Source organism: Rattus rattus, chromosome X (genome assembly GCF_011064425.1).
Source record: "Rattus rattus isolate New Zealand chromosome X, Rrattus_CSIRO_v1, whole genome shotgun sequence".
NCBI lineage: Eukaryota > Metazoa > Chordata > Mammalia > Rodentia > Muridae > Rattus > Rattus rattus.
In genome coordinates this window covers 59,555,650-59,579,888 of record NC_046172.1, presented here as the reverse complement: position 1 = coordinate 59,579,888, position 24,239 = coordinate 59,555,650, and the positions used below count along the sequence as shown (strand labels likewise).

The window sequence follows — 24,239 nt, the reverse complement described above, 5'->3', positions numbered from 1 at the left end:
TTACCTTATTTTGTATCTTCCAGTGATCATTTGCCATTATCTGATATTCAATGCCATCAAACTTTTTCATGTATTTGGCGGGGGGTGGGAGGGGTTGGTGGTGGTGATGGTGGTGGTGGTGGTGGGGTCATTTGCTTTTTTGAGCCAAGGTCTCACTGTGTTGTCCAGTCTGGCCTAGAACTCTCAATATTAGTTTAAACTGGTTTCAAATTCCCAGATATCTATTTGGCTCCTCCTCCTGAATGATAAGATAATAGGCATCTGCTACTGTGCCTGGAGCTTTGTCTTGTGTTTCTGGGAGGAGTTTTGCTTAAGTGAGGACACAAATTGGCCCCCTGTTCCTACATTTTGATTGAAAATAGAAGTACTGAACAACTTACGTTTTTTAAAGAAACTATATCGCATTTTATATGCACAGGTGCATAAATGTATACAAGCATTTAGCAACTATTAAATGGTGTAATGAAGAATGACTGTTACTTTGCTTTTAAAAATCAATTGTAGTTTGAAATATTTGCACAGGAAAGCAGAAATGTTTTATCATCTTTGCAGCTACTTTTAAAAGCATCAATACTTTTTTTTAAAAGGAAACACCCCCCACAACTTTCTTATCTCTCACATTAAATTACTTTCCTATCAATAATGTCATTTCCCTTTACTGAAGGTTCACAATGGGGAAGAGTCATGACTTACTGTTTTTCAATAAATGTTCACACAATACCTATTGACATTCTGCACTGTGAATATTTAATTCATAGATGGTATCTAAAAATAGAGACTATGAAGGTATTATTACTATGTTTTTGTTTGCTCTTTATTTACTTATGTGGTACTAGGTATAGAATCTAGGGTCTCACAAGTGCTACACAAGTGCTCTGGCACTGAGCTGCACTTCCAAGATCCTGGTCTCTATGATTATTATAGTGAACGGTGTTTTACTTGGTGCAAAGGAGAAAGAACACAATGACTAAAAGCAGCTTATTCCCAAACCTTAACACATCTGGTGGCTTTTCCCCACAGAATGTTGTGTAACCAATTTACTAAAGCTCTTGTCAGTCGACTTCTTGTTTGGTGAGCTGAAGAAAAAAAAAACAATAAAACAAAAAAACAAAAAACAAGTTTTAAAAAGAACCTAGATTCATTCATTAAACAAAGTGTTAACTGTATATACACCAGACTTAATCATATAGCTGTACTTAATCTTTAAGTAATGTCTATAAAACAATCTTATTCAGACAGGTTTTTACCTTCAATTTGGTTTACCATTAGAACTGGTTATATAATCTAATCAGAGTTTGCTAGAATCACTGAAATTCTCCCAACATCCTCTGATAGATTCCCAGCCTTGGTCTCTTTTTAACTTACTTTTCATGTTCCAAATTAGATCATCATCTGGTGCCCTAATAAGGTTATTGTGAATGAGCAGACAGCAATGTCAGAAATCATTAATAAGAACTGCTCATACTATTATGTACTTAAAAGATCAGATCAAGTTCAGAAGAAAGGCCAATTATACCTTAAAGCTTTTAAAAAGTACTTTAAGACCACACTTACAGATAAACTTTATTCATTTAAATTGTAACTTGTGCCTGATTATTTCTGGTCTAGACATTTACAGAATTCAAATACATTAGCACATTAAGGTAAAATTTAAACTGCAATAGAATTCTATACTCCATTCTCATCTGCCCTTTTGGCACAAACCATCAATTTTTGCAAATGTCTCCATTAGAACACTAATCCGCTCTGACTCACCAGCGGAGTCAGCACATGTGGCTTAAAAATACTTATGTAAGAGTAACCAATTGCTTAATGTCTTCTTAAAAGTTTATAATGTCCTGATTATATGAATAAAACTCTGTCTAACCTTGTCTGATATCAATAGGAGGGGTGGCCCTTGGTCAGTGTAGGGGAATACTGGAGGGGTGGGGTGGGAGAGGGTGAGTGGGTCGGGGGAGCACCCTCATAGAGGCAAAGGGGAGGGACGAGAAGGAGGTTGTTGTATGGTGTGCTTGTGGAGAAGTCTGAGAAGTGGGATATCATTTGATATATAAATGAATTGAATGATTAATAAAAAAGAAATGAATTATTCTGTAAAATCAACTTTTTAGTTAGCTGACAATTTTCTGTCCTTTAAAAAGGAAGTTGAGGACTAGGGAAATAGCTCAGTCAGTAAAGTGCTCACTATGTAAACATGAGGGCCAGAGTATAATTTCCAGAATTCATGTAAAATGTCGGGCATGGTGGCACATGATTGTTATGGCACTGCTGGAGTCCTGTCTCAAAAGACAGGTAGCGAGTACCTAAGGGAAGATAACTGAGCTTGCACTCTGGATGTATGCATGTGTGTGCGCCTTTGCACACGCGTGCACTACACATGTGTGTATATGCACATAAACATAACACGTAAATAAGTTCTCTTACATAAAATGTAACCTTTGTTGGCCATTGAAGGTCAACATCAGCAAACAGTTGCACTTTATTGTACTATCACTTTACTGCAACAGGAAAAACGCTTGTAGCTTCCATTAGTTGAGAAGCTGAGGCAGCAGATTCACATAAGGATAGATTGAGAAGCACAGAAAGATGCTGTTTCTGAAATGTATTACTTGTCTAAGGCTGAAGAGATAGCTCAGTTGGTAAAGTGGTCAGCTAGTTGTGCCTTGCAAGCAGGAGGACCTGAGTTTGAACTCCATTCACATAAACAGCCAAGTGTAGTGGCATGCACTTGTAATGCGCATGCACTGGGGGAACTAGAGAAGGAGGATCCTTAGAGTTTAGGAGTGTAATTGAATTAGCAAACCCAGGGCTTAGTGAGCCACTCTAGCAGAATTAGTAAGTCCCAAGTCTCAGTGAGATCTTATATCAAACCATAAGTAGCTTTTGAGGAATGACACCTGAGGTCATGCTCTAGCCTCCAACACACACACACACACACACACACACACACACACACACACACACACACACACACACACACACACCCCACAGAGAGAGAGACAGACAGAGACAGACAGAGACAGAGAGACAGAGAGACAGACAGAGAGAAAAAGAGACAGACAGAGAGAGAGAGATTTTCTCTATCTATCTACCTATACATTATTTCCTAATTCTTTTTATTTCTGTATCTACATAGTATTTCCAAGAATAACCTCAAAAAAAAAAAAATTGCAGGTTTTCCTGCCATGTAGTCAGGTTAGCTATATATTTTCTTGTGGATCTTTTCTATTTGTATTATGATATCATTAAAAAGCCAAGGGCCAGGAAACCAGATAACCAAGATTATCAAAAAGGGATTCAAAAAGAAATTGAATTCTTAATAAAAACCTGGAGAATGAAAATCTGGGTGTCATTAGAAAAATATAGTTTCAAGTTTGAAATAGAATTCAAAAAGCTCTTAATATCGCATGATTTACTTCTAGAAATTACTAATGTCTGTTTTTATGAAAATGTGATGCACACAATACAAATTTAAGCAATGCAGTACAATATCATAGAAGCAACACATTGCCTTAAATGCCACCATTCAGAACCAATCACCCTCCTAACATTTAGTGACTATCACTTCAGATGAGGTCAAGAAGAGAATTTTCCGAGACAGTGCTTAGATTATCTGCACACTGTAAGTTATGGAGGCTGTGCAGAATGGAGGAGTAGGGCAATGCCGAGCAGAGCTGGCTCTACATCTCTGCTTTAACTACAGAAAATCAAATCTGTTTTGTCTGGGTAGAGTTTATGTAAGACTGCATCACAAAATAATGCTGCCACTGAAAAGCTCTAAAAGCAAGGCTTTGGTTCCTGATATTCACTTTACAGTTGCAAAAGTCAGCATCCATACTGACTTGCCCGAAGGCACCCAGTTAACCTGAAGTCAAATCAGAAACATTACCTTGGGTTTATAAATCTCACAATTTTCTGCTACAGGTAGGCTTTAAGCCCGGAGGTTTGTCTGTATTTTAAAGGTGTTTTGTTATTTTTGCTTAGTTGTTCATTATAGCATACCAAAGTTGTGACCTCTAGATGGTCACACTGTTGTAGAAAACCTTTAAAGGGGGGGGGAATGGGAAAAACTGTTGACCTGAGAATTTTGACATTTCTCTGACATGTATCTTAAAATAATAAGGAAATTAACAACTTTCAGAAATGCAGAACCTTACTCACCTATAAGTATTTCTTTAATCTTCTCTTCAGCAATCACATCTTGGTCCACTTGTAAAAGCATGTCAATGTAGAACAACAGAATTCTCTTTCTATGTTCTAGCAACTTAAAATGATCAGCGATGATCTTCAGAAAGCAAAACCCAACAGAATCTCTGCCCAAGAAGACATAATTTTAAGCAGTGTAAATAAAACTTGTTTTTGATCAATAGGATTAAAATCATTTCAATGTGAGCCAAAATGAACTTAGTTAATGCCATTAAATGCCTATCTGCCAGTAATTGTTTCATTATAGTAACACTTAATTCAATTTTTATTTGTGGGGGGGGAGGGAGGGAGAGGGAGGGGGAGAGAGAGAGAGAGAGAGAGAGAGAGAGAGAGAGAGAGAGAGAGAGAGAGAGAGAGAGAGAAGTGCACCCATGTCAGGGGAATGCATGTGGAGGTGAGAGGTGGGAATGGGTTCTCTCCTTCAGGTCCTCAACTAGGCACAATTAACTGTTGAAACATACCGCCAGCTCAACATTTTCTTATTATTTTGCCTGTTCATTTGTCTTTCAAAGACAAGGTCTCACTCTGAAGCTCAAGCTTGCCCTGAACTTACTATGTAGCCAAGGCTAGCTTTAAACTCACAGAAATCCTCCTATCTCTCTCTCTCTCAAGTTCTGGGAATACATGAGCCACTATACCTGTATTTCAATATTATTAAATGTCAATACACTCAACATATCTGAAGTACTAATGAAGTATCCATTGATATACTAACACCTTTTTTAAAAAGATAGTGCTTATTCATGCAGCATTTCAAAGACTGATATAATCACAACAATATTGAAAACAAAGAACAGAGTTGGACGACATATGCTTCCTAATGTCAAACAAATTACAAAGATACAGTAACCAAAATGTATGGGGCTGGCAAAATACAGATAAACCAATAAAATGGACTAGAGGACACAGAAATAAATCTTGGCATATATGGTCAAATGACTTTTGATGAAGGTGCTAAGGCCACTTTATGGTGAAACAAATATTTCTACAAACAGTAATGGGGGAAAAAAGAAGATATTTTACTCTCAAAATAAATTGGACTTTTACTTTGTATCATATACAAAAATTAACCACAAATGGATGTAAGACATAAACATTATGGTTAAAATTTCTCTGGTTACACATGCAATTACAAGAAGCTACTTGAATAAATAAATTCAGTGACATTTCTGGATATGAAACCAACATAATAAATAAACATAAATTCAATAATATGTCTTTATATCACAATAAAATATTCTGCAAATCAAATAAATGTATTTCCCTTTTGCTATAGCATTAAATGTTATATAAAATACTTAAGAATAAATTTAATTAAGGTGACTAATAATATAAATGATATAAATGGAAAGATATATCATTATCATGGATCAGAAGAATTAATGATGCTAAGATATTTATGCTTACCCCCTAAAATCTACAGATTGAGAGTAATCTCTATCAAAAGGTTGTTATGATTATTCATAGAAGTAGAAACAATAATGATAAAATCTTATGAACTAAAAATTAACCTAAGTGACCAACAAAAATTATACAAATAAAAGCCGGGGCTAAAAAGATGGCTCAGAGGTTGAAAGAGACTCATTCTCTTACGGAGGATCCAAGCTTGGTTCTCAGCACCCAAGTTAGGAAGCTCCCAACTGCCTATAACACCAGCCCCAGGGAACTGGATCCACCCTCTGGCTTTTGGAGCTATCTGCACACTTGTAGCATACATTCACAGACATACATATGCATAATTAAAATTAAAATGAGTCTTAAAAACAAACAATGTTAGAGGAATCACACTTCCTGACTTCAGATTACACTACAAAGGTATAGTATTCCCAACAGTATAATACTATCATCAAAACAGAACACATAAAAATAAACAAGATCGAAAGGCAAGGGAAAACTTCATTCTTTTCAGCAAGAGTACCCATAAAACAGCAGAAAAATATTGTCTCTTCAATAAATGATTTTGGGAAAATGGATATTCACACTCAAAAACCTAAAACTGTACCTTTATCCTACAATATTCACAAAACTTAATCCAATATGTATTAAAGAAGTATCTGAAGCCATAAAACACTTGAAAGAAATAAAATAAGGAACAATCTCTTTGACATCAGTCTTGTCAATGATATAAGAAACAATAGACAAAAACAAAACCAAACTAACCAAGTAAGACTGTACCAATCTAAAATATTTCTAAAAGCAAAGGAAACAGTAAAATGAAAAGAAAACCCACAAAGTAAGAGGAAATATTTCATATCACAGTCCAATATGAGGTTGGTATCTAAAATTTACACAATTTACAAAACTAACCTGAAGGGGTGGCAGAGACAAGAGGATATTTGAGAAGTTCTTCTGGCCACTCACTTAGGTTAGCTGAAACAGCCAGCCCCAGATTCAGTGAGTAACTTTGTCTCAGGACAAAACATTGGAGAGCAATAGAGGAAGATACCTTTTTTATGCTAGCTAGCCATGTGAGGAGGTGGGGGAGGAATGGCTTACTCCTGGGCAGCCAGCTCTTTCAGACACTTTGGCTTCACATAAGGGCAGAATTTGCAATAGTTTCTGAGATAGTCCTAAACAGATTGCTGATGTTTTTAATTCTGACTCACTACTGATGACTGTAAAATGAAAATATGGGTCAATTCTGAAAAATACCAAGGATACACTATGTCATGCTGTGTCAAATATTCAGCCAAGAGTTACTTATGTAAAAGGAAAGAATTACATCCATCTCACTATTATTTACCTCCAGAAAATAATGGAATAAATATGAAGCTGAATCCACTGCAGAGCCAGAGACTAGGAAAACATATTGTCAGTGCTTAGAAACCTTGAAAGATTTCTGTAATTAAAAGCAAATGTAATTAGGCTGATAAAAAAAAATCAGGGATGAGAATATCAAAACCAAAAAAGAAACAAAAAAGAATAAATAGTTGAATAGTTAGCTCACTCAACCAAAAATAAATAACCTAGGAAAAGCTATTAAGACAGAAATTAATGGGACATGGGAACAATTGATTTTGGTTGTAGAAAGAACTGCAAACATTAATTCCATTTTCTGTTAATGTGGGACAAGCAATGAGACTGCTTATATTTAAATGCAGGTTTTTCTGTCAAACAAAATTTTAAGCAATATAAAGGATCAGTTTCAGCTTACATAAGAAGCAGAGGATGTAGACTTGTAGGGAAAGAATAAGAAAGAAGGAAATCAGCATAGTGAAAATCCCTCTAATTCCCACATCAAAGTGGGGATGGGACTAGTGTGTCTAGCCCACTGCAATAGCTACTTTCTAAATATATCTTCCCAACGAATTGTGCTTCTTAGGATTCACATCCTGGTAAGATATTTTCTCTATGAATCTGGACTGGCTTTTGGCTTGTTTTTATTACAAACCTTTTTTAAAAATTTTTTTTATTTATTTTACGATCCAGTCGTTGTCCCTCAGTCCCTCTTCCACAGTTCTCATCCCATTCCTCCTCCCCCTTGACTCAGAGAGGGCTCTCCCCACCACCAGACCTTCCCTTTCCTGGGGCTCCCAAGTCTCCGGATTAAGCACATCTCCTCCCTCAGGGCCCTAACCAGGCAGACCTCAGCTATATTTGTGCCACCAGCCACTATAAGCTCCTAGTGGGTGGCTCAGTCTCTGGGAGCTCCCTGGGGTCTGGGTAAGTTGAGACTGCATATTTTAATTATAAAAAGTAGTAGGTTTCATTACGACATTTTTAGATATGCATATAACATACTACGATCATATTTATCACATCATTAACCCTCACTAAAGCCCTTCCTACCCACATAACTAATAGTCCTCTTCTATTTTAATGTCTTTTTACTTCCTTAATAGCTACACATAGAGAAAACATATATTGTCTTTGGTTCTGGGTTATTTTGCTTAAGAGACACTCTGTAGTTGTAACTATTTTCTTTAAAATGACATCATTTTGGTTGTTTTTTAGACACAAGTAAGATTCATTCTATATATTTAACACTCTTATTTATCAATTCATCTACTGACCTATACTGAGTCCAAAACTCAACTATTGTGAATGGTGTTATAATAAATATGGGTATGTAGGTATCTTTATTATGTGTACTTATTCTTGAGGCCTCTCCATACTAATTCCCACAGTGGCTGGGCTATTCTCAATCGTAGTACTTAAGAGTTCCTTTTCTAAAGGGTCAATCTCCTCTGAGAATGTGATGACCATTCTCCTGTGGAAAGCCACACATGCAAGATTATTTATGCACCATGTATCGGCCTTAATGGGGATACAAAAAGGACACAAAGTTGGGTGGGAATATGGGAAGAATTGGTTAAAGAAAGGTGATCATAGAACTTAGGAGATAAAAAGTTCTTTCACTGCTACAATTTCACAAGTATTTCCTTGTGAAATACTTAATACTTGGAGGTACTGAATTACAGCCATTTTGACCAGGGTGAGATGCAATCTCAAGGATGTTTAAATTTACACTTCCCTGGTGACTAAACTATGTTTAATATTTTAAACCTACTTTATTTACTGGTCATATTAGCATATAATGTGTTTTTTTTAATCAAATCCACCTTAATTCCCTCTTCTCCAATCACCCCCCCCAACATTTCCACCACTTTCCCCTTCCAAGTTATGTGGTTCCATTTAAAATACCAACTAAGTGGGATGTGGTTTACCTCGGTCTTCTCCAGGATGAGACAGAATCTGGATAAGGGAGGTGCACAAGAATCAATGGGGAGTGTCCTTACAGCACTGAGAATGGAACCTGAAGAGGATACCTCCTGTAGCATGGCAGGAGCCCCAGTGGTTTGATAAGAACACCAACCCACCCACAAAATTTTGACCCTAAATAATAAGAAATACAGAGACAGGGTGGAATGGAGGCTGAGGGAATGGACAACCAATAACTAGCCAAACTTGAGATACATCCCATGGGCAAGCACCAATCCCTGACACTATGAGTGATACTCTTCTATGCTTGCAGACAGGAGTCTAACATGGCTGTCCTCTGAGAGGCTCTATCCAGCAGCTGATTGAGACAGACACCCACAGTGGGTGGAGCTTGGGGACTTTTATGGAAGACGAGAAGGAAGGATTGTGGGCCCCAAAGGGGAAAGGAACTCCACAAGAACAACAACAGATTCAACTAACCTGGACCCTTGAGCTCTCAGGATCTGCACCAACAATCAAAGAAGAAACATGAGCTGGATCTAGGCCTCCCTGCACATATGTAGTAGATGTGCAGCTTGGAGAAGACTGACTTCCCAGCAGCTAGGAGGAAGGTCTTAAAGCCCACATCCACAGTAACACACCTACTTCAACAAGGCCACACCTCCTAATAGTGTCATATCCTGGGCAAAGCATATATGAACCATCACATCAGGACAGAACAACAAAAACCTACAGACTGATTTCTCTGATAAACACAAGTGTAAAAATTCTCAATAAAATACTAGAAAATCAAATGCAAGCTCATATCAAGAAGATCATTCACCATGATCAGGTAGGCTTTATCTTGGAAATGCGAAGTCGGTATAACAATACATAAGTCAACTGGTGAAGCCTGACCCCCTAGCATAGCTGTAGCCATTTTGCTCCATGCCCACCATCTATTCCATATTGTTGCTGTAATTCCTGCCAGTCATTGATGCAGAAAAATAACTTGACTCAGAGCAGGGTCATGCTGACCACATACACTGTTCTGTTCTCTATGAGGTTTGTTAATTAAGAAATTCCACAACTATAAGCTTCACGTAGAACCCATCAAATTAAAGGTCAATATGAACTGTTATATCTAAAATGGCTTGAGTCAGGGCCAACCACCAGGCAACACTTCCAGCACTTGTGTATATGAGCTCATTGGGAGTTTTGCCCTTATAAGTTAACATAGAAAAATGTGCAGAGTTATAGCCTTAGTCTCCAAATTCTGAGCTATGGCCCTGATCCATCAATCTTAGGGTATGCATTCAATAAACCACCTCTGTTTGACTGAGATGGACCCCAACAAATAAATATGATAAATCATAAAAATGGACTTAGACAAAATCAAAGAATCATCTCAAAATATGAAGAAAACACCTTTGAAAAGTCCAATATGTTTTCATGATAAAAGTTCTATAGTAGGACTGGAGAAAGCATACTTCAACATAATAAGGGCTATACATGACAAAAACATAGCCAATATAATCTTAAATGGAGAAAAATTCGAGGCAATCCTACTAAAATCAGGAACACAGTAGGGCTGTCAACTATCCACACTCCTTGCCAATATTCTACTAGATGCACTGTAGAGGGCCGCAATAACATTCGCCACCACTAGATGGCGCTGGCTTCCACTGCGCCCCACGTGGAAAGCCAGGTCAGTCAAGATGGCGCTTAGCCTTTTACCATCAAGCCCGGCCCCTATGGGGAGGTTAACTGTGTCATGTGCAAGAGTGCCTTCTTGCCAGGTCTTTGCCCATTTCCGGGCGTGCCTGATGAGGTCATGAAAAGCAACCAATCAGGTGTGGGTGCGCACACGGGGGATAAGTAGGGTGCGCCTGGCGGCGCAAAGGGGGCTTCCACCATGAGAGAGGAATAGACAGGAATAAAGTCACTCATAGTAAGAATTTCTATGTCTCGCGTGCTTCTTGCCGGCGGGAAGTCGTGCGTGGGATATTTGGTGCCGAAACCCGGGACAAAAACATCGCCGGTGCCACGGGAAGCCTCCATTTCGTGGAAGAAATTCAGAAGCTATGAGTGGGGTAAGACTCTGAGAGACCATGGCTAGCCTTGATCCGCTCCAACTCAGTCCCTTGCCGGACGCGGCAGGTGCCGCTGTGGTTGCTCTGGCAACCCTCGGGCTTTTTCTATTGACCTTTGAGTTTCTAGCTACCGCCAAAAGGCGTCAGAGGTTACATGGGAACTGCCTAGGTAAAACAACAAAGCGGAGAGCGTTGGGGGAAGGAAAAAGATGGTCAGAAACAGGGGGATGAAAAGTTGCAATGAAAGAAAAGGAAGCTGTCGATCTCAAGTAGCAGTCCCTCTCAATTCGGAGGTGAAGTTGGGAAAAGAATGTCCGGAGAGAATAAAAAGGAGGTAAAGGAACACAGTATTTTGGGAGAAAAACTTTGTCTTGGTGCTTATAAAAGGTATAATTAAGCTCCCGCGCCGGCTCTCGGGACGCCGCGGCGTCCGTGCGCTGATGCGACAGCTTTACAGAGTCATGCTGATCAGATTTGATCGAGGCAGACCGCCTGAAGATTTATTCAGGAGAATCAAATAAAAGGACATCTCAGTGCCCGTGCACAGCCTGATGGAGTTTATGTAATTGGGTTGTGAGTAAAAATATTCAGGGCTGTGTTTCACTTCCATACCATTGGCAAATGTCGGTCGTGCCGCTCAGATAAATATATCTTAGTATCTTGGAATTGGGTTTTCAACACGTTGGTGGACTAGTCCAGGGTGAGACAATCCGCCATATCAACTCCACCAGTGGATAGGTCACCGTGGACACCATCTGGTTTTTTTTCCTCTTTGTCTATTGTTTGTCTCTGGTGCCAGGATGTCAGATGTCTGTCAGTGTATGTCTGTGATTTTTGTTTTCGTTGTTTAAATGTTTTACGTTTCATGGTCAAAAGAAAAAAATGGTAAAACCTTATCTGCCGGTCATTGCACACCTTGACTTGGTTTTAACTCGGTTCAAAGGGAACAAATGAATAGAAAAAGGTTTCAATCAGGTCTTTAAAGCCCTGTGCCTAGAGCCAGGTGTCTAGATTAGCTGGAAGAGCTGCTTAGAAGCTATTGGCGTCTGGCCTACACGGGCTGATCTTAAAAGGCGCTAACAGCTTCTCAACTTTTTTGGTACGAGAGTTGATAAGCTGTTTCTCTTAGAAAAATCCCTGACTGGTTAATTGACTCAACAGGTGACAAGGTGCATCTCTTAAAATCATAGCTAAAAAGGTAAAAATGGTTTTTGGTATATATATTAAGATATGTGTAGCCACTTCAATTTTGTTTCTCATTGGTTTTAAATGTATAAATATGCTCTGCTTGCCTTGGTTGTGGACTATTGGCTTTCAAGTTATTGAACATGGTTAAAAAGGTATAATATTGGTAAAACAGAAAGTTGGCTTAAAACTGTAATTTAGATGAAGTAATTCTAGATACCGTGACATTGGGCCCCCCTAGTGAGACAGGTCTAAATTAGGTAATGTTTTTATGAAATTCTTATGCTAGAAACCAGGCTTCTAAAAAATTTAGGACATTGTCTCGAAAAGGTATTGGAGACCACGCCATTGTGCGTTCTAATGTAGAATTGATAGTCAAACTTTACAAACATAATAGATAGACTTGTGGTGCCTTGGAGACTAGATTGTTGGGGATTGACTTTTGCTTTCCATAGGTGTGGCTTGCCCTGAAGTTATCTGTATTCTAATGCTAATTTCCACTGCCCGGAGAACAGCTGCCTAGTCACATACTAAGAGCTCAGGTGACCTTGTGGTGGTGGTCTGCTGTTACAAGGAGAATTTAAGATTGTGATTAAGGATTGCCAGTGTTACATTGACTAACTCAAATTTATTTATAATTAAGGAAAAATCAAACAGGTAGAGATTACATTGGATAGAGATTGTTACAGGATTTATAAAGGATTGATGAGGTTTTAGAACTTATGAGAACATTACAGCCAGTTTCCTTACTCCAACTGCCATTTCAAGATAGATTTAGAGGATTGTTTTTATGCAGTTTGTTTACATCCTGGCGATTGTGAGTTTATTTTGTGAGCTTGCTTTAATTTTAGAGAGCCCATAGAGTGATATCATTAAAAAGTGGCTAATAGCCTTATATTATATAATTTTTTTGTGGCCTTCAATGATATGAAGTTAGGGAACTTTTGAATCTTTCAGTGTATATGAAAAATTTACTACAAACTTTTTGCTCTCAAAATGAGCTTTAATATTTGGGAGTATGCATGTTACTTTTCTCAGAAAAAAAGAATATTTGAAACTAATTTTAAGCTACTAAAGATATATTAATTGGCTAAGTACCTCACCTTGCTAGAGGACTTGGGTCTTTGTTATACACATTGGAGATAAAACTTCAGCTATGTTAATACAGAAATTGTGAGGCTAGAGTCATGGAGTATTTAAAAAGAAACCTGAGTGAAACATACCTTAGTCCAAACAACAATTTAATTGGATTTATTACAAAATACTGATATTTGGCCTATGCTATATACAAATTTCAGGAAGCAAAAATTGATAATTTTACTCTTTACATGCTTTTAGAATATTTATAAAATTGGTTCATCTAATGAAAAGGCTGAATATAATTGGATCCCTTGCTTATTTTTCTTGAGTTTCTGCTGCTTCCACAGATTATTAAATTCCATGCTTTGGCAGCTGTTTTTAAAATGTAAAAATCAAGCTTTCACTTCATACTGATAGTCATTGTGTGGTTTGTGGTTTACAATTGATTTTAATCACTTAATGCTTTATTGAGACAAGGTTTTTCTTGAAATCAGTGAGTGATTCCAGTGTAAATTGTCTGACAACTCACTGTCCTTTCAGTGCTCTGGCTCAAACTAAACAAAACCATAGACCCAGCTCTTTGAAAATGATAATGGAGTTGATAACACCCTCACGAAAAGAGAAGACTCCATTTGCTTACTTTCAGCATACAGCAACCTCACCCTGCCAACTCAGATTTCTAAATAAGGCTAAATCTGGACCTTGTTTACAATTTGACATTTCTAATTAATGCTTATGTTTAGTAAATAAAGTTTGTGAGGTGCTTTAGAGATGAATTTAGTGGTTAGAGCACTAAAATACTGTTCCTTTATAGGACATTTAAGAACTCAAACTGGATTGCCCCTGAGACTCCTTAACTAGGGAGGACAGATACCAGACAGATTAGCCTTATAAGAAAAATTAGTAAAAAATCTCATTCTTTATATATCCAAAACAATAATGCTAAAAACAATAATTTGGTATACAAGTCAAATTATAAATACAAGTACTCAGTGTCCTCAATTTAATCCTCGAGGACTTATCTTAATAAACAATATTTTAACAATTTTAATAAATAAATAGGGAGTTATCCCTGTATGCTTTAAAATATGCTCCTTTTATTTCAATTTAAAAAAAATTTGGATGCCAAAGTTTATGGCACCCTACAACTAGGCATACTCCTGCCTAGGTGAAATAAGAGAGATCACATATTGACATGATCCTGTCAGATATTTTTATGGGGAAGAGGAATGTTTGTGTTTTTTCTACAGGATGCTACAAAGTGTGCCAGCTGCCTGGTGGTTGCTGAGACTTGCTGATCCTGGTTACATGAAGATTCAGCTCTCGTGGTTGGGTCCTAAGTCATTCCTCTGCCCTGAAAGAGGCGGAAGATCCCCCCTTCACCTTTTGTCATCCACAGAAATCTTACCCGTTACTGCAGTCAGTGTTACGCTCGTGTGTTCCCGTCCCACTGTGGCCTCACGCTCCAGACTCATGCACTGCCTTACTGATTCAGCTGTACCCCTGTCCCTTCATTTCCCTGGTGACTCTTGCTGCCTTAACTGGTAACTGGGTGTTGCCATTTTCCAGACTAGCTTCTGAAAGCCACCTGTGTAAAGCTACAATGACTGAAGAACTCTGTCTAGTCGCCACCAAAATCTCCAGAAATTGGTTCCATTGTCTGTGCTGGTTGTTCAGAGAAAAATGACTGATCCTGAACTGTCCTGGAAAAAGACCTTGACACTTTCGCTGCTATTGTGGCAGCCATTACTGCTGCAGACATTGTCTGCAGTGTCTGATATCCTCCTATTGTTAGACAAGTACAATGGGTGAACTTTCTAGAGTAGTTACTAACAATTGGAAATTCTAAATTTCATTTATAGGGTAAACTTGACCATGGCCCTTAGTGGCAACAGCTGAGAGGACCAAATAGGTGCCCACTACTTATCGGGGAACAAGCTCTGTTTGATACAGCCCTATGCTGTGGATCAGTATTCATACCATGATTTGGTTTGCAAACTCAGATCTCAACAGTAATGTGACAAAGGCCGTTATTCACTCAAGCACTTGTGGCCATTGTACAAGGGCCTCCACTGAATTTAGTTATCTTGCTCCAGGACTTACTCTGTATCTGAGTTCCCCTGCTCCCTGCACCCCCAAGGACCTGTGGGTCCATTGCACTGGGAGGAGGGGTCTCTCTCTGTATTCTAGAGTTCTCTGCTCTTGCACCCCATAGATCTGTGGATCATTGCACTGGGATTGAGAGACTCAGTGATTTCCTTTGATCAGCCCCTGCACATACGCTGAGGTTTTCCTCATTGCCTTTGATATGGGATGATCATGACTGCTATAAAATTTATAAATAAAAGGGTGAGATGTGAGGCCTTATTAACATTTCGCCACCACTAGATGGCGCTGGCTTCCTAAACCCCCACGTGGAGAAAGCCAGGTCAGTCAAGATGGCGCTAGCCTTTACGCATAAGCCCGGCTCCTATGGGGAGGTTAACTGTGTCTTTATGTGCAAGAGTGCCTTCTTGCCAGGTCTTTGCCAAAGGCGTGCCACAGTGAGGTCATGAGTAAGCAACCAATCAGGTGTGAAGTGGTGCAGGGGGATAAATAGGCGGCGCCTGGCCCGAGCATAATGGCTTCCACCATGAGAGAGGAATAGACAGGAATAAAAGTCACTCATAGTAAGAATTTCTATGTCTCGCGTGCTTCTTGCCGGCGGGAAGTCGTGCGTGGGACAATGCACTACCTGGAATAAGACAAGAGAAGAAAATTAAAGGGATACAAATAGGAAAAGAAGTCAAACAATCCCTTTTTGAAGATTGTGTGATATTACACATAAAAAATCCCAAAATTCCACTAAAAAATCAATAATTTCAGCAACATGACAAGGTACAAAATCAAATTACAAAAATCAGTACTCCATATACCAACAGGAAACACACTGAATAAGAGATCATGGACACATTTCCATTAATAATAGCATCAAAATATTAGGATAAGCATAACCAAGGAAATGCAGACCTCTGCAATGAAAACTTCAAATTTCTAAAAGAAACTGAGAAAGATACTAGGAAATGAAAAGATACTTCTTGTTCATGAATTGGTCAAATTATATTTTGCAAATGACTATCCTACCAAAAGCAATATACAAGGTCAATGCCATCCAAAGCAATCTTGAGCAAAAATATTGATTCTGCATAGATTGCTATTCCAAATTTTAATTTTTATATTATAGAGCTTTAGTAACGAAAACAGTATGATGCTGACACAAAAACAGCCAGGGTTACTAAGTATACAAAGAAGTGGGTCTCTGCTTCTATATCTGTTTCTTGTGCCTTTTATTGGATTCTTTTCCTTCTAATTTGTTTGTTTTGTCCTATTCCAATCTGTTAGTTTTTGGTTTATCTTATTATATTTTTTATTATTATTCCTCAGAATCCAATTTAGTTTCTAATGAGAGACATAAAGCAGATAGATTTGGATGGAGAGGGAGTGAGGAGGAACTGGGAGGAGTAGAGGGAACAGAAATCATAATCAGGATATATTATGTGAAGGGAAAAAAGCTATTTTCAATAAAAACAAAAATGTATTATTTCCTGTCATTTGTAACTCCTACCTCTCAATGTTCAGATTGGAGTATATAACATTGAGTAATCACAGAAACTGGGAAACTATAATGGGATCTGAAGTGACTGTTGGAGAGGGGCTGGAGAGGGGAATAGCAAGGTACAGATAGTATGAGATAGGAAACTAAAACAATAGGGTAAGGGCTCCAACTAAAAAGTAGGGAAGACAATATAGTAGGAGGGATGACTGATAAATAGCACCAATGTTGCTTGATAAAAGGCTTATGGAATCATAATTTTACCAAATATTAAAGTGTTTTGAACATATATTAAAGGAAGTTATGCTCCTTAGATGACAATGTCCTAGAAAAACCATGGATTAACACAAACTCAATAGCAGAGCACAAGAAACTTTATATTGGAATTTTAATTCAGCAACATGGCTGCTCTAGCAAGTGATCACATCCAATGTCCTAGGTTTGTGTGACCTAGCTGGAATGCATACACGCCACACACTTTTAATCCCTCTGGCTGGAATACAGACACATCCTTAAGGTGAAATTAGTTTGTAGAAGGAAGCAGTCATGTTTGAAAGTGACTTCTAATTGAGGGGCAGACAAAGTGATGAATCAGAGAAAGATCTGACATAATGAATCACAGATAGGACATGTCCAACTATTACGAGGACAGGAAAAAGTCTACCTAAGAGCAGTAAAAGAGAGAGATAGTCAGTTCATTGAGCATAGTACAGTGGAGTTAACTTCATTTGTGAGTTCATGCAGTGTAGGCAGAGTTCAGCAGAGTGAGTTCAGCAGAGGCAGTTGAAGCCAGAAAATAAGGAGCCAGAAAGATTAGAACAAATACCAGAGTGAGTCTGAGACCAAAGAGAGCAATTCAGTGGGAATTGAATTGAGAAGCCATTGAATCAGTTAGCATGGAGAGGTTTTTGAGCCAGAACAGCTGAGTTGAACCAACTAGCCAGAGTACAGAAAGAACTAGAAACTGTGAACTTATTCGGCAATAAGCCTCTAAAACAACAATTACATCAGGCAAATAAAAGATACTTCTACAAACCTCTTTTCAAATGTATGGCCAGGGTAATCCAAGTGATTCCCAAAACAATATAGATTATTGATGTAACCCTTGCTTGCCTCCCAGAGTTGAAGTTAAGCCCCTGTTGCTAAAGACAGTAAGTACAGTATGGACACAGGACTTGGTATGATTCCAGCTGGATCTAACCTAAAAGCTTTCTCTGTGGTTTAGTTTAAAGGTAACAGAAAATACTATACAAGCTCCCAAGAAATAAGGGTCTTACCCAGTCCAAACACACATGAACCACAACACTGACCAACATGGCAAACTATCTGTACTGGTACAGTAAGTTACAGTTTGTGCAACTAAAAGCTATCTAATTGTACTTAGGATCTACTCAATAGAAAGAAAACCATGCCTGGTACTAAAAACAAAGCCAATTTCTCAGAGCTAGTAAGGCTGTGGACCTTAGAAACAAGTCTACACCACCATTTTGTTAGATCAATATAATTCTTTTTTTATTGAATATTTCTTCATTTACATTTCAAATGTTATCCCCTTTCCCGATTTTCCCTCCAATAACCCTTATTCCACCCACGCTCCAGCTTCTATGAAGTTGCTCCCCTGTCCACCCATCTACTGGGGTATCAAGCCTTCATAGGACCAAGACCTCTCCTCCCACTGATGCCCAACAATGCCATCCTCTACTACATATGTGGCTGGAGCCAGGGGTCACTCCAGGTGTACTCTTTGGTTGGTGGTTTAGTCCCTGGGAGCTCTAGGGTGTCTGGTTGGTTGATATTGTTGCTCTTCCTATGGGGTTGCAAACCTCCACAGTTGCCACAGTCCTTTCTCTAATCTATTTTCTAAATGTAACTCTACCCACAGATAAGTATAGATACCACCATCCGTCAAAGAATCTTCACTTTATAACAGATGGAGACGATCACAGCAAATCTGATCACAATACAGAGATCAAAGGATTGTGGGGTCAGTGCATACATCTACATCACAGTTACAGTATCTATATCTTGGATAAATTTGCAGAAGAGTAAATAAAAATTTAATAGCCAGAATACTAGGAACTCTACTGAGAAAGTCTTTCCTAGACATGACTACATAAATAAGACTGAAACAATGGCAGTATCAATAGACATACTTGCATGGGGATGAATTTACAGAGACCCACCACTAAACTATAGGTAATAACTTGCGGCTGCTGGGAGAGGAAAATTAGCCATTCAGGGAATGAGCCATGTCTTAATTAAGGTTTCTGTTGCATGAAGAGACACCATGACCATGGCAATTCTTAAAAAGGACAACATTTAACTGGGGCTGGCTTATAGGTTCAGAGGTTCAGTCCATTGTCATCATGGTGGGAGCATGGCAGCATGCAGAAGCAGACATGGTGCTGGGGAATGAGCTAAGAGTTCTACATCTTGATCCACAGGCACTGGAAGTTGACAGTGTGCCATATTAGGCCTAGCTTGAGCACAGATCTCAAGGCCTGCCTCCACAGTGACACACTTCCTCCAACAAAGTGACACCTCCTAATAGTGAGATTCCCTATGAACCATTTTCTTTCAAACCACCATAAGCCCCTGAATTGGTTATCAGCCCTTAAATCCATTTTCATCCAAGCAACAAAAACAGACTCAGTTGTTTTTATATATGTGTGCATTGAAATGTATGCATATAACAAGAATAAGGAATAATCAAAGCTAAAGAGGCTGTCAATGTGATAGTGTGGAGGGTATGGGGATTTGAAGGAAGAGTCCATGGGAGTAGATGAGAAGAGTAAAGGCAAGGATTAAAGTGATATAACTCTATTTTAATTAACTATACCTTTAAAATGTCTATATCCTGATGAACTAAAAATCTAAAAGAAATTCTTGATGAATTTCTTGACATATATGGCCTACCAAAGACAAATCAAGATGAAATAAGTAATTTAAATAGACTCATAACACCTACTGAAATAGAGGCAGTAATTAAAATTTCCCAACCAAAATGGAGTCAGGGCCAAATATATTGAGTTCAAATTCCACCAGACTTTCAAAAAGAACAAATGTCAACATTTTTCATATTATTCTGCAAAATAGAAATTGAAGGAACATTTCTAAATTATTTTTGTGAAGAGAGTATCAACTTGGTACCAAAATCACACAAAGACCTCCCCCAAAAAGAAAATTACATAGATACAAAAATTTTCAAGAACATAACTTGCAAATCAAATTTTAAAAGATTGCAAATCAAAAAGATTATCTATCATGACTAGGTTGCTTCACCCAAGGGATGTAGAAATGGTTCAACAAACATAAATGAATAAACAATTTATCACACAGACTAAAAGAAAGAAAAGCACATGATTATCTTCTTAGATGCAAAAAAGATCTTTGACAAAATCCATTATCTCCTCATGATAAAATTTCTAGAGACACTAGGGATATGAAGGAAATTTCTCAGTATAATATAATCAGTCTATAACAACCCAAAGTATACTTATTTACAAACAGCCAACATTATTCAAAATGGAGAAAAAGTCAAAGTATTTCCATTAAATTGGGAACAAGACAAGGATGTTTACTCTTTCCATACCCATTCAATATAGTGCTTGAAGCTAGAGCAATAAAACAACTAACTGAAGTAGGCAGAGAGGAGATACCTGGGTAGGAGAGGGAGGGGGGAGGGGAACATGATCAGATATTGGGGGAGGGAGACAGGAGAGAAGCCCTGAGGGCCAGCACAATGAATGGAAATATGCAACCTCGGGGAGTAGGAGGTGGGGGGGGGCCTCTGGAATGTACCAGAGACCTGGGAGGTGAGAGACTCTCAGGACTCAAAGGGAGGGGCCTTAGATGAAAGGCCCTACAGTGGGGAGAGGCAACTTCCACCTCCAACAGAAAGACAGGACATCAAGTGAGGGATGGGGTTGCCATCCAACAGTCAAAACTCTGACTCAGAATGTTCCTGTCTGAAAGAACTGCAGGGACAAAACTGAAGAGACGGAAGGAAAAGCGGTCCAGTGACAGGCCCAAATTGGGATCCATCCCAAGAGGAGGCTCCAAGGCCTGACACTATTACTGAGGCTAGGGAATGCTTACAGACAGGAGCCTCCTGGAGGCTGTCCTCTGAGAGGTCCAACAAGCTGCTGACTGAGACAGACACAGATACTTACACCCAACCATTGGACAGAAGCCAGGGACCTCTGTGATTGAATTAGGGAAAAGCTGGAAGAAGCTGAGGAGGAGGGTGACCCTGTAGGAGGACCAGCAGTCTCAACTGACCTGGACCCCTGAGATCTCTCAGGCACTGAGCTACCAACCAGGCAGCATACACCAGCTGAGATGAGGCCCCTGATACATATACAGCAGAGGACTCCTGGGTCTGGCCTTGGTGGAAGAAAATGTGCCCTAACCCTTGAGAGACTTGAGGCCCCAGGGAGTGGGGCGGCCTGGCAGGGATGGGGTAGGCGAAGACATACTCTTGGTGACAAGGGGGAGGAATAATGGGATGAGGAGTTGTTGGAGGGTGGACTGGGAGGAGGGCAACGACTGAACTATAAAAAATAAAAGTAATAAAAATAAAATGGAAAATAAAACAGGAAAAGAAAAAGTCAAAGTATACTTATTTATAAACAGTATGATTCAATACCTAAAATACCTTAAAGATTCCACCAGAAACTTCTATAGCTGGTAAATATTTTGAGAAATATAGGAGGATACAAAATTAACAGTCAAAAATTAGTAGCTTTCCTATGCACAAAAGACAAATAGAATGAGAAAGAAATCAGAGAAACAGTGCATTTTACAATAGAAAGCAAAATACCTTGGAATAGTCCTAACAAGGAAATGAAAAGACACATATAATAAAAACTAAAACACTGAAGAATGAAGTTGAAAATGATACTAGAATATGTAAATACTACCATGCTCATGAATCAGTAGGATTGATATTACAAAAATCACTCTTACCACAAGCTACAGATTCAGCACACTACTAATCAAAATTACAACACAATTATTCCCAGAAATTGATAAAAGTAATCTTCAACTTCATATAGAAACACAAAAAATTATAGCCAAAACAATCCTGAACAATAAAAAAGGTGTTGCAGGTATTACTATCCCAAACTTGAAAATATACTGCAAAGCTATAGAAATAAAAACAGCATGGCAGGGTTGGGGATTTAGCTCAGTGGTAGAGTACTTGCCTAGCAAGCACAAGGCCCTGAGTTCGGTCCCCAGCTCCAAAAAAAAAAAAAAAAAAAAAACACAGCATGGCACTAGCATAAAAACAAACACATTGACCAGTGGAATAGAATTATAGACCAACACATAATTTCACGTACCTACAGACACTAATTTTTGAAAGGAAGCAAAAAAATACACATTTTTAAAAAAACATTTTCAACAAACATTGTTGGTCAAACTCAACCCCAAATGGATCAATGGTCTCAACATGAGACCAGATACCCCGAATATGGTAGAAAAGAAAGTATAGAATAGACTTGAACTCATGAGCACATAAAAAGACTTCTTCAACTCAGGTATTAAAATCAACAATTATAGGACCTCATGAGGGTAAAAATCTTACAGCAAAGGACATCATTATTGGAGCGAAGCAGCAGCCTTCAGACTGGAGGGGAAAATCTTAACATCTACTTAAGGGTTAGTTTGTAACAAATAACCTAATTTAAACTAGGGTATAAAACTTAACAAGGAGTTCTCTGAAGATGAAATCCCAAGTGGCTAAGAAATATATTTTAATATGTTCAACATCTTTTGCAATTAGAAAACTACAAAACTTTTTTGATATTTCATCTTATCACAAATATTTGCTTATAATGAGTGTGGGTTTCTGGGGCTTTTCCAGGGAACCTCCCCCTATATAGAGAGGAGAGTCAGAGTTTTATCTGAGAGTGCGGCCCTTTAAAGGGAATAAGGAATTTGCAAAGAAAGGGAGTGAGCCAGGCATGATGGTCAAGGGAATCTTGTAGTTCACTGACTAGCAATCAGGCTACTTCTATGGCTCTATGTAGCCAGGGCATTTCTGCTCTTCTAACTAACAGCCAGGTGCTCCTTTATTTATACAAGCTTCACTGAATAGAGGCAGACTAATAACTATCCAAGTGGTATAGAATATATGTTCGACTTCTCATTACATGTCCAGGGTTATGAGTCCAGTTACAATAAGAAAATACAAACAGAACAGTTTATTCTTATTATTAGCCCTATAACTCCAATTTAAAAAAATCTGAAGAATGTCACCTCTAGAGCAAACACATTTATTATATGACAGCCTATTTTCAGGCTGGCAATGTCTGCTGTTTAAAAGCAATCCAGACAAACAGAAAATATCTGAACTGGTCTTTTTATAAATAGCAAATATTAATACTTAACTTCTTTTATTATATGTTTCATCATCTACACTATAAAGTAGGAAAAATTTATTTTAGTCTATCTATCTTACTGAGTTTTGTTCCTTCAGGAGTATATCTGTATGACCCCCTATTTTTTTTTTTTATTAACTGAGTATTTCTTATATACATTTTAGGTATTCCTTTCCCTTTCGGTTTCGGGCAAACATCCCCTCCCCCTCCTTCCTTATGGGTGTTTCCTCCCAACCCTCCCCCATTGCTGCCCTCCCCAACAGTCTAGTTCACTGGGGATTCAGTCTTAGCAGGACCCAGGGCTTCCCCTTCCACTGGTGCTCTTACTAGGATATTCATTGCTACCTATGAGGTCAGAGTCCAGGGTCAGTCCATGTATAGTCTTTAGGTAGTGGCTTAGTCCCTGGAAGCTCTGGTTGCTTGGCATTGTTGTACATGACCCCCTATTTTTAAGCTACATTTTTAGAGTCCTCTAAGCCTATAATAAAAAGAGACCTTGAATCTGTAACCTATTCTTCTGGCCTGAGTTTGTCAGAGTTTGTCAATTGTCTCTGCTTGCCCTGCAAGTTTGTTCAGGAGCAGATGCCCCAAGAAGATTCCTAAAGAATTGGCCTCATCTAGCTATGTTCTTATCTGTGCTTAATGATCTCCAGGGCATAAGGAAGACTTCCAAATAAAATGGCCAGATAAAGTGAATTTTAGAATTTTTCTAAAAAGACTCAGACATAAAATTAATCATAATGTAGAAAGTTCCTAAGAATGCAACATGCAGAGACCCAAACCCAAAAGTTATAGACAGGACAGCGATTGTAGCAATTTGTCTTGGTTTTGTGAGAACTGTGTCAAGTAGCATTGCCATTTCCAGTGGGAATAACTGTGCCAGTGGGTAGAATTACTAGGTGCTATGGCTTGTACCCTAAAAGGTTCGTTTGTTGATGGCTCAGTCCCCCAAGTAGCAGTGTTGAGAAACTGTGCTGACTATAGTTATGTCAATTTGACAGAAGCTAGAGTCATTCTGGAAGACAGAACCTTAGTTGAAAAATTGCCTGCATCAGA

General features: G+C 38.5%; 1 protein-coding gene across 1 annotated transcript in view; it reads right to left on the bottom strand.

Annotated features, from left to right (window-relative positions):
* Tex11 (testis expressed 11) overlaps positions 1 to 24,239 on the bottom strand; it is a 161,014-nt gene that overhangs the window by 42,786 nt on the left and 93,989 nt on the right. Inside the window, exons 14-15 of the mRNA XM_032889391.1 lie at positions 4,162 to 4,313; positions 991 to 1,076 (exon numbers count right to left, since the gene is read on the bottom strand). Coding sequence (XP_032745282.1) covers positions 991 to 1,076; positions 4,162 to 4,313 — 238 coding nt within the window. The remainder of the gene's footprint in view (positions 1 to 990; positions 1,077 to 4,161; positions 4,314 to 24,239) is intronic.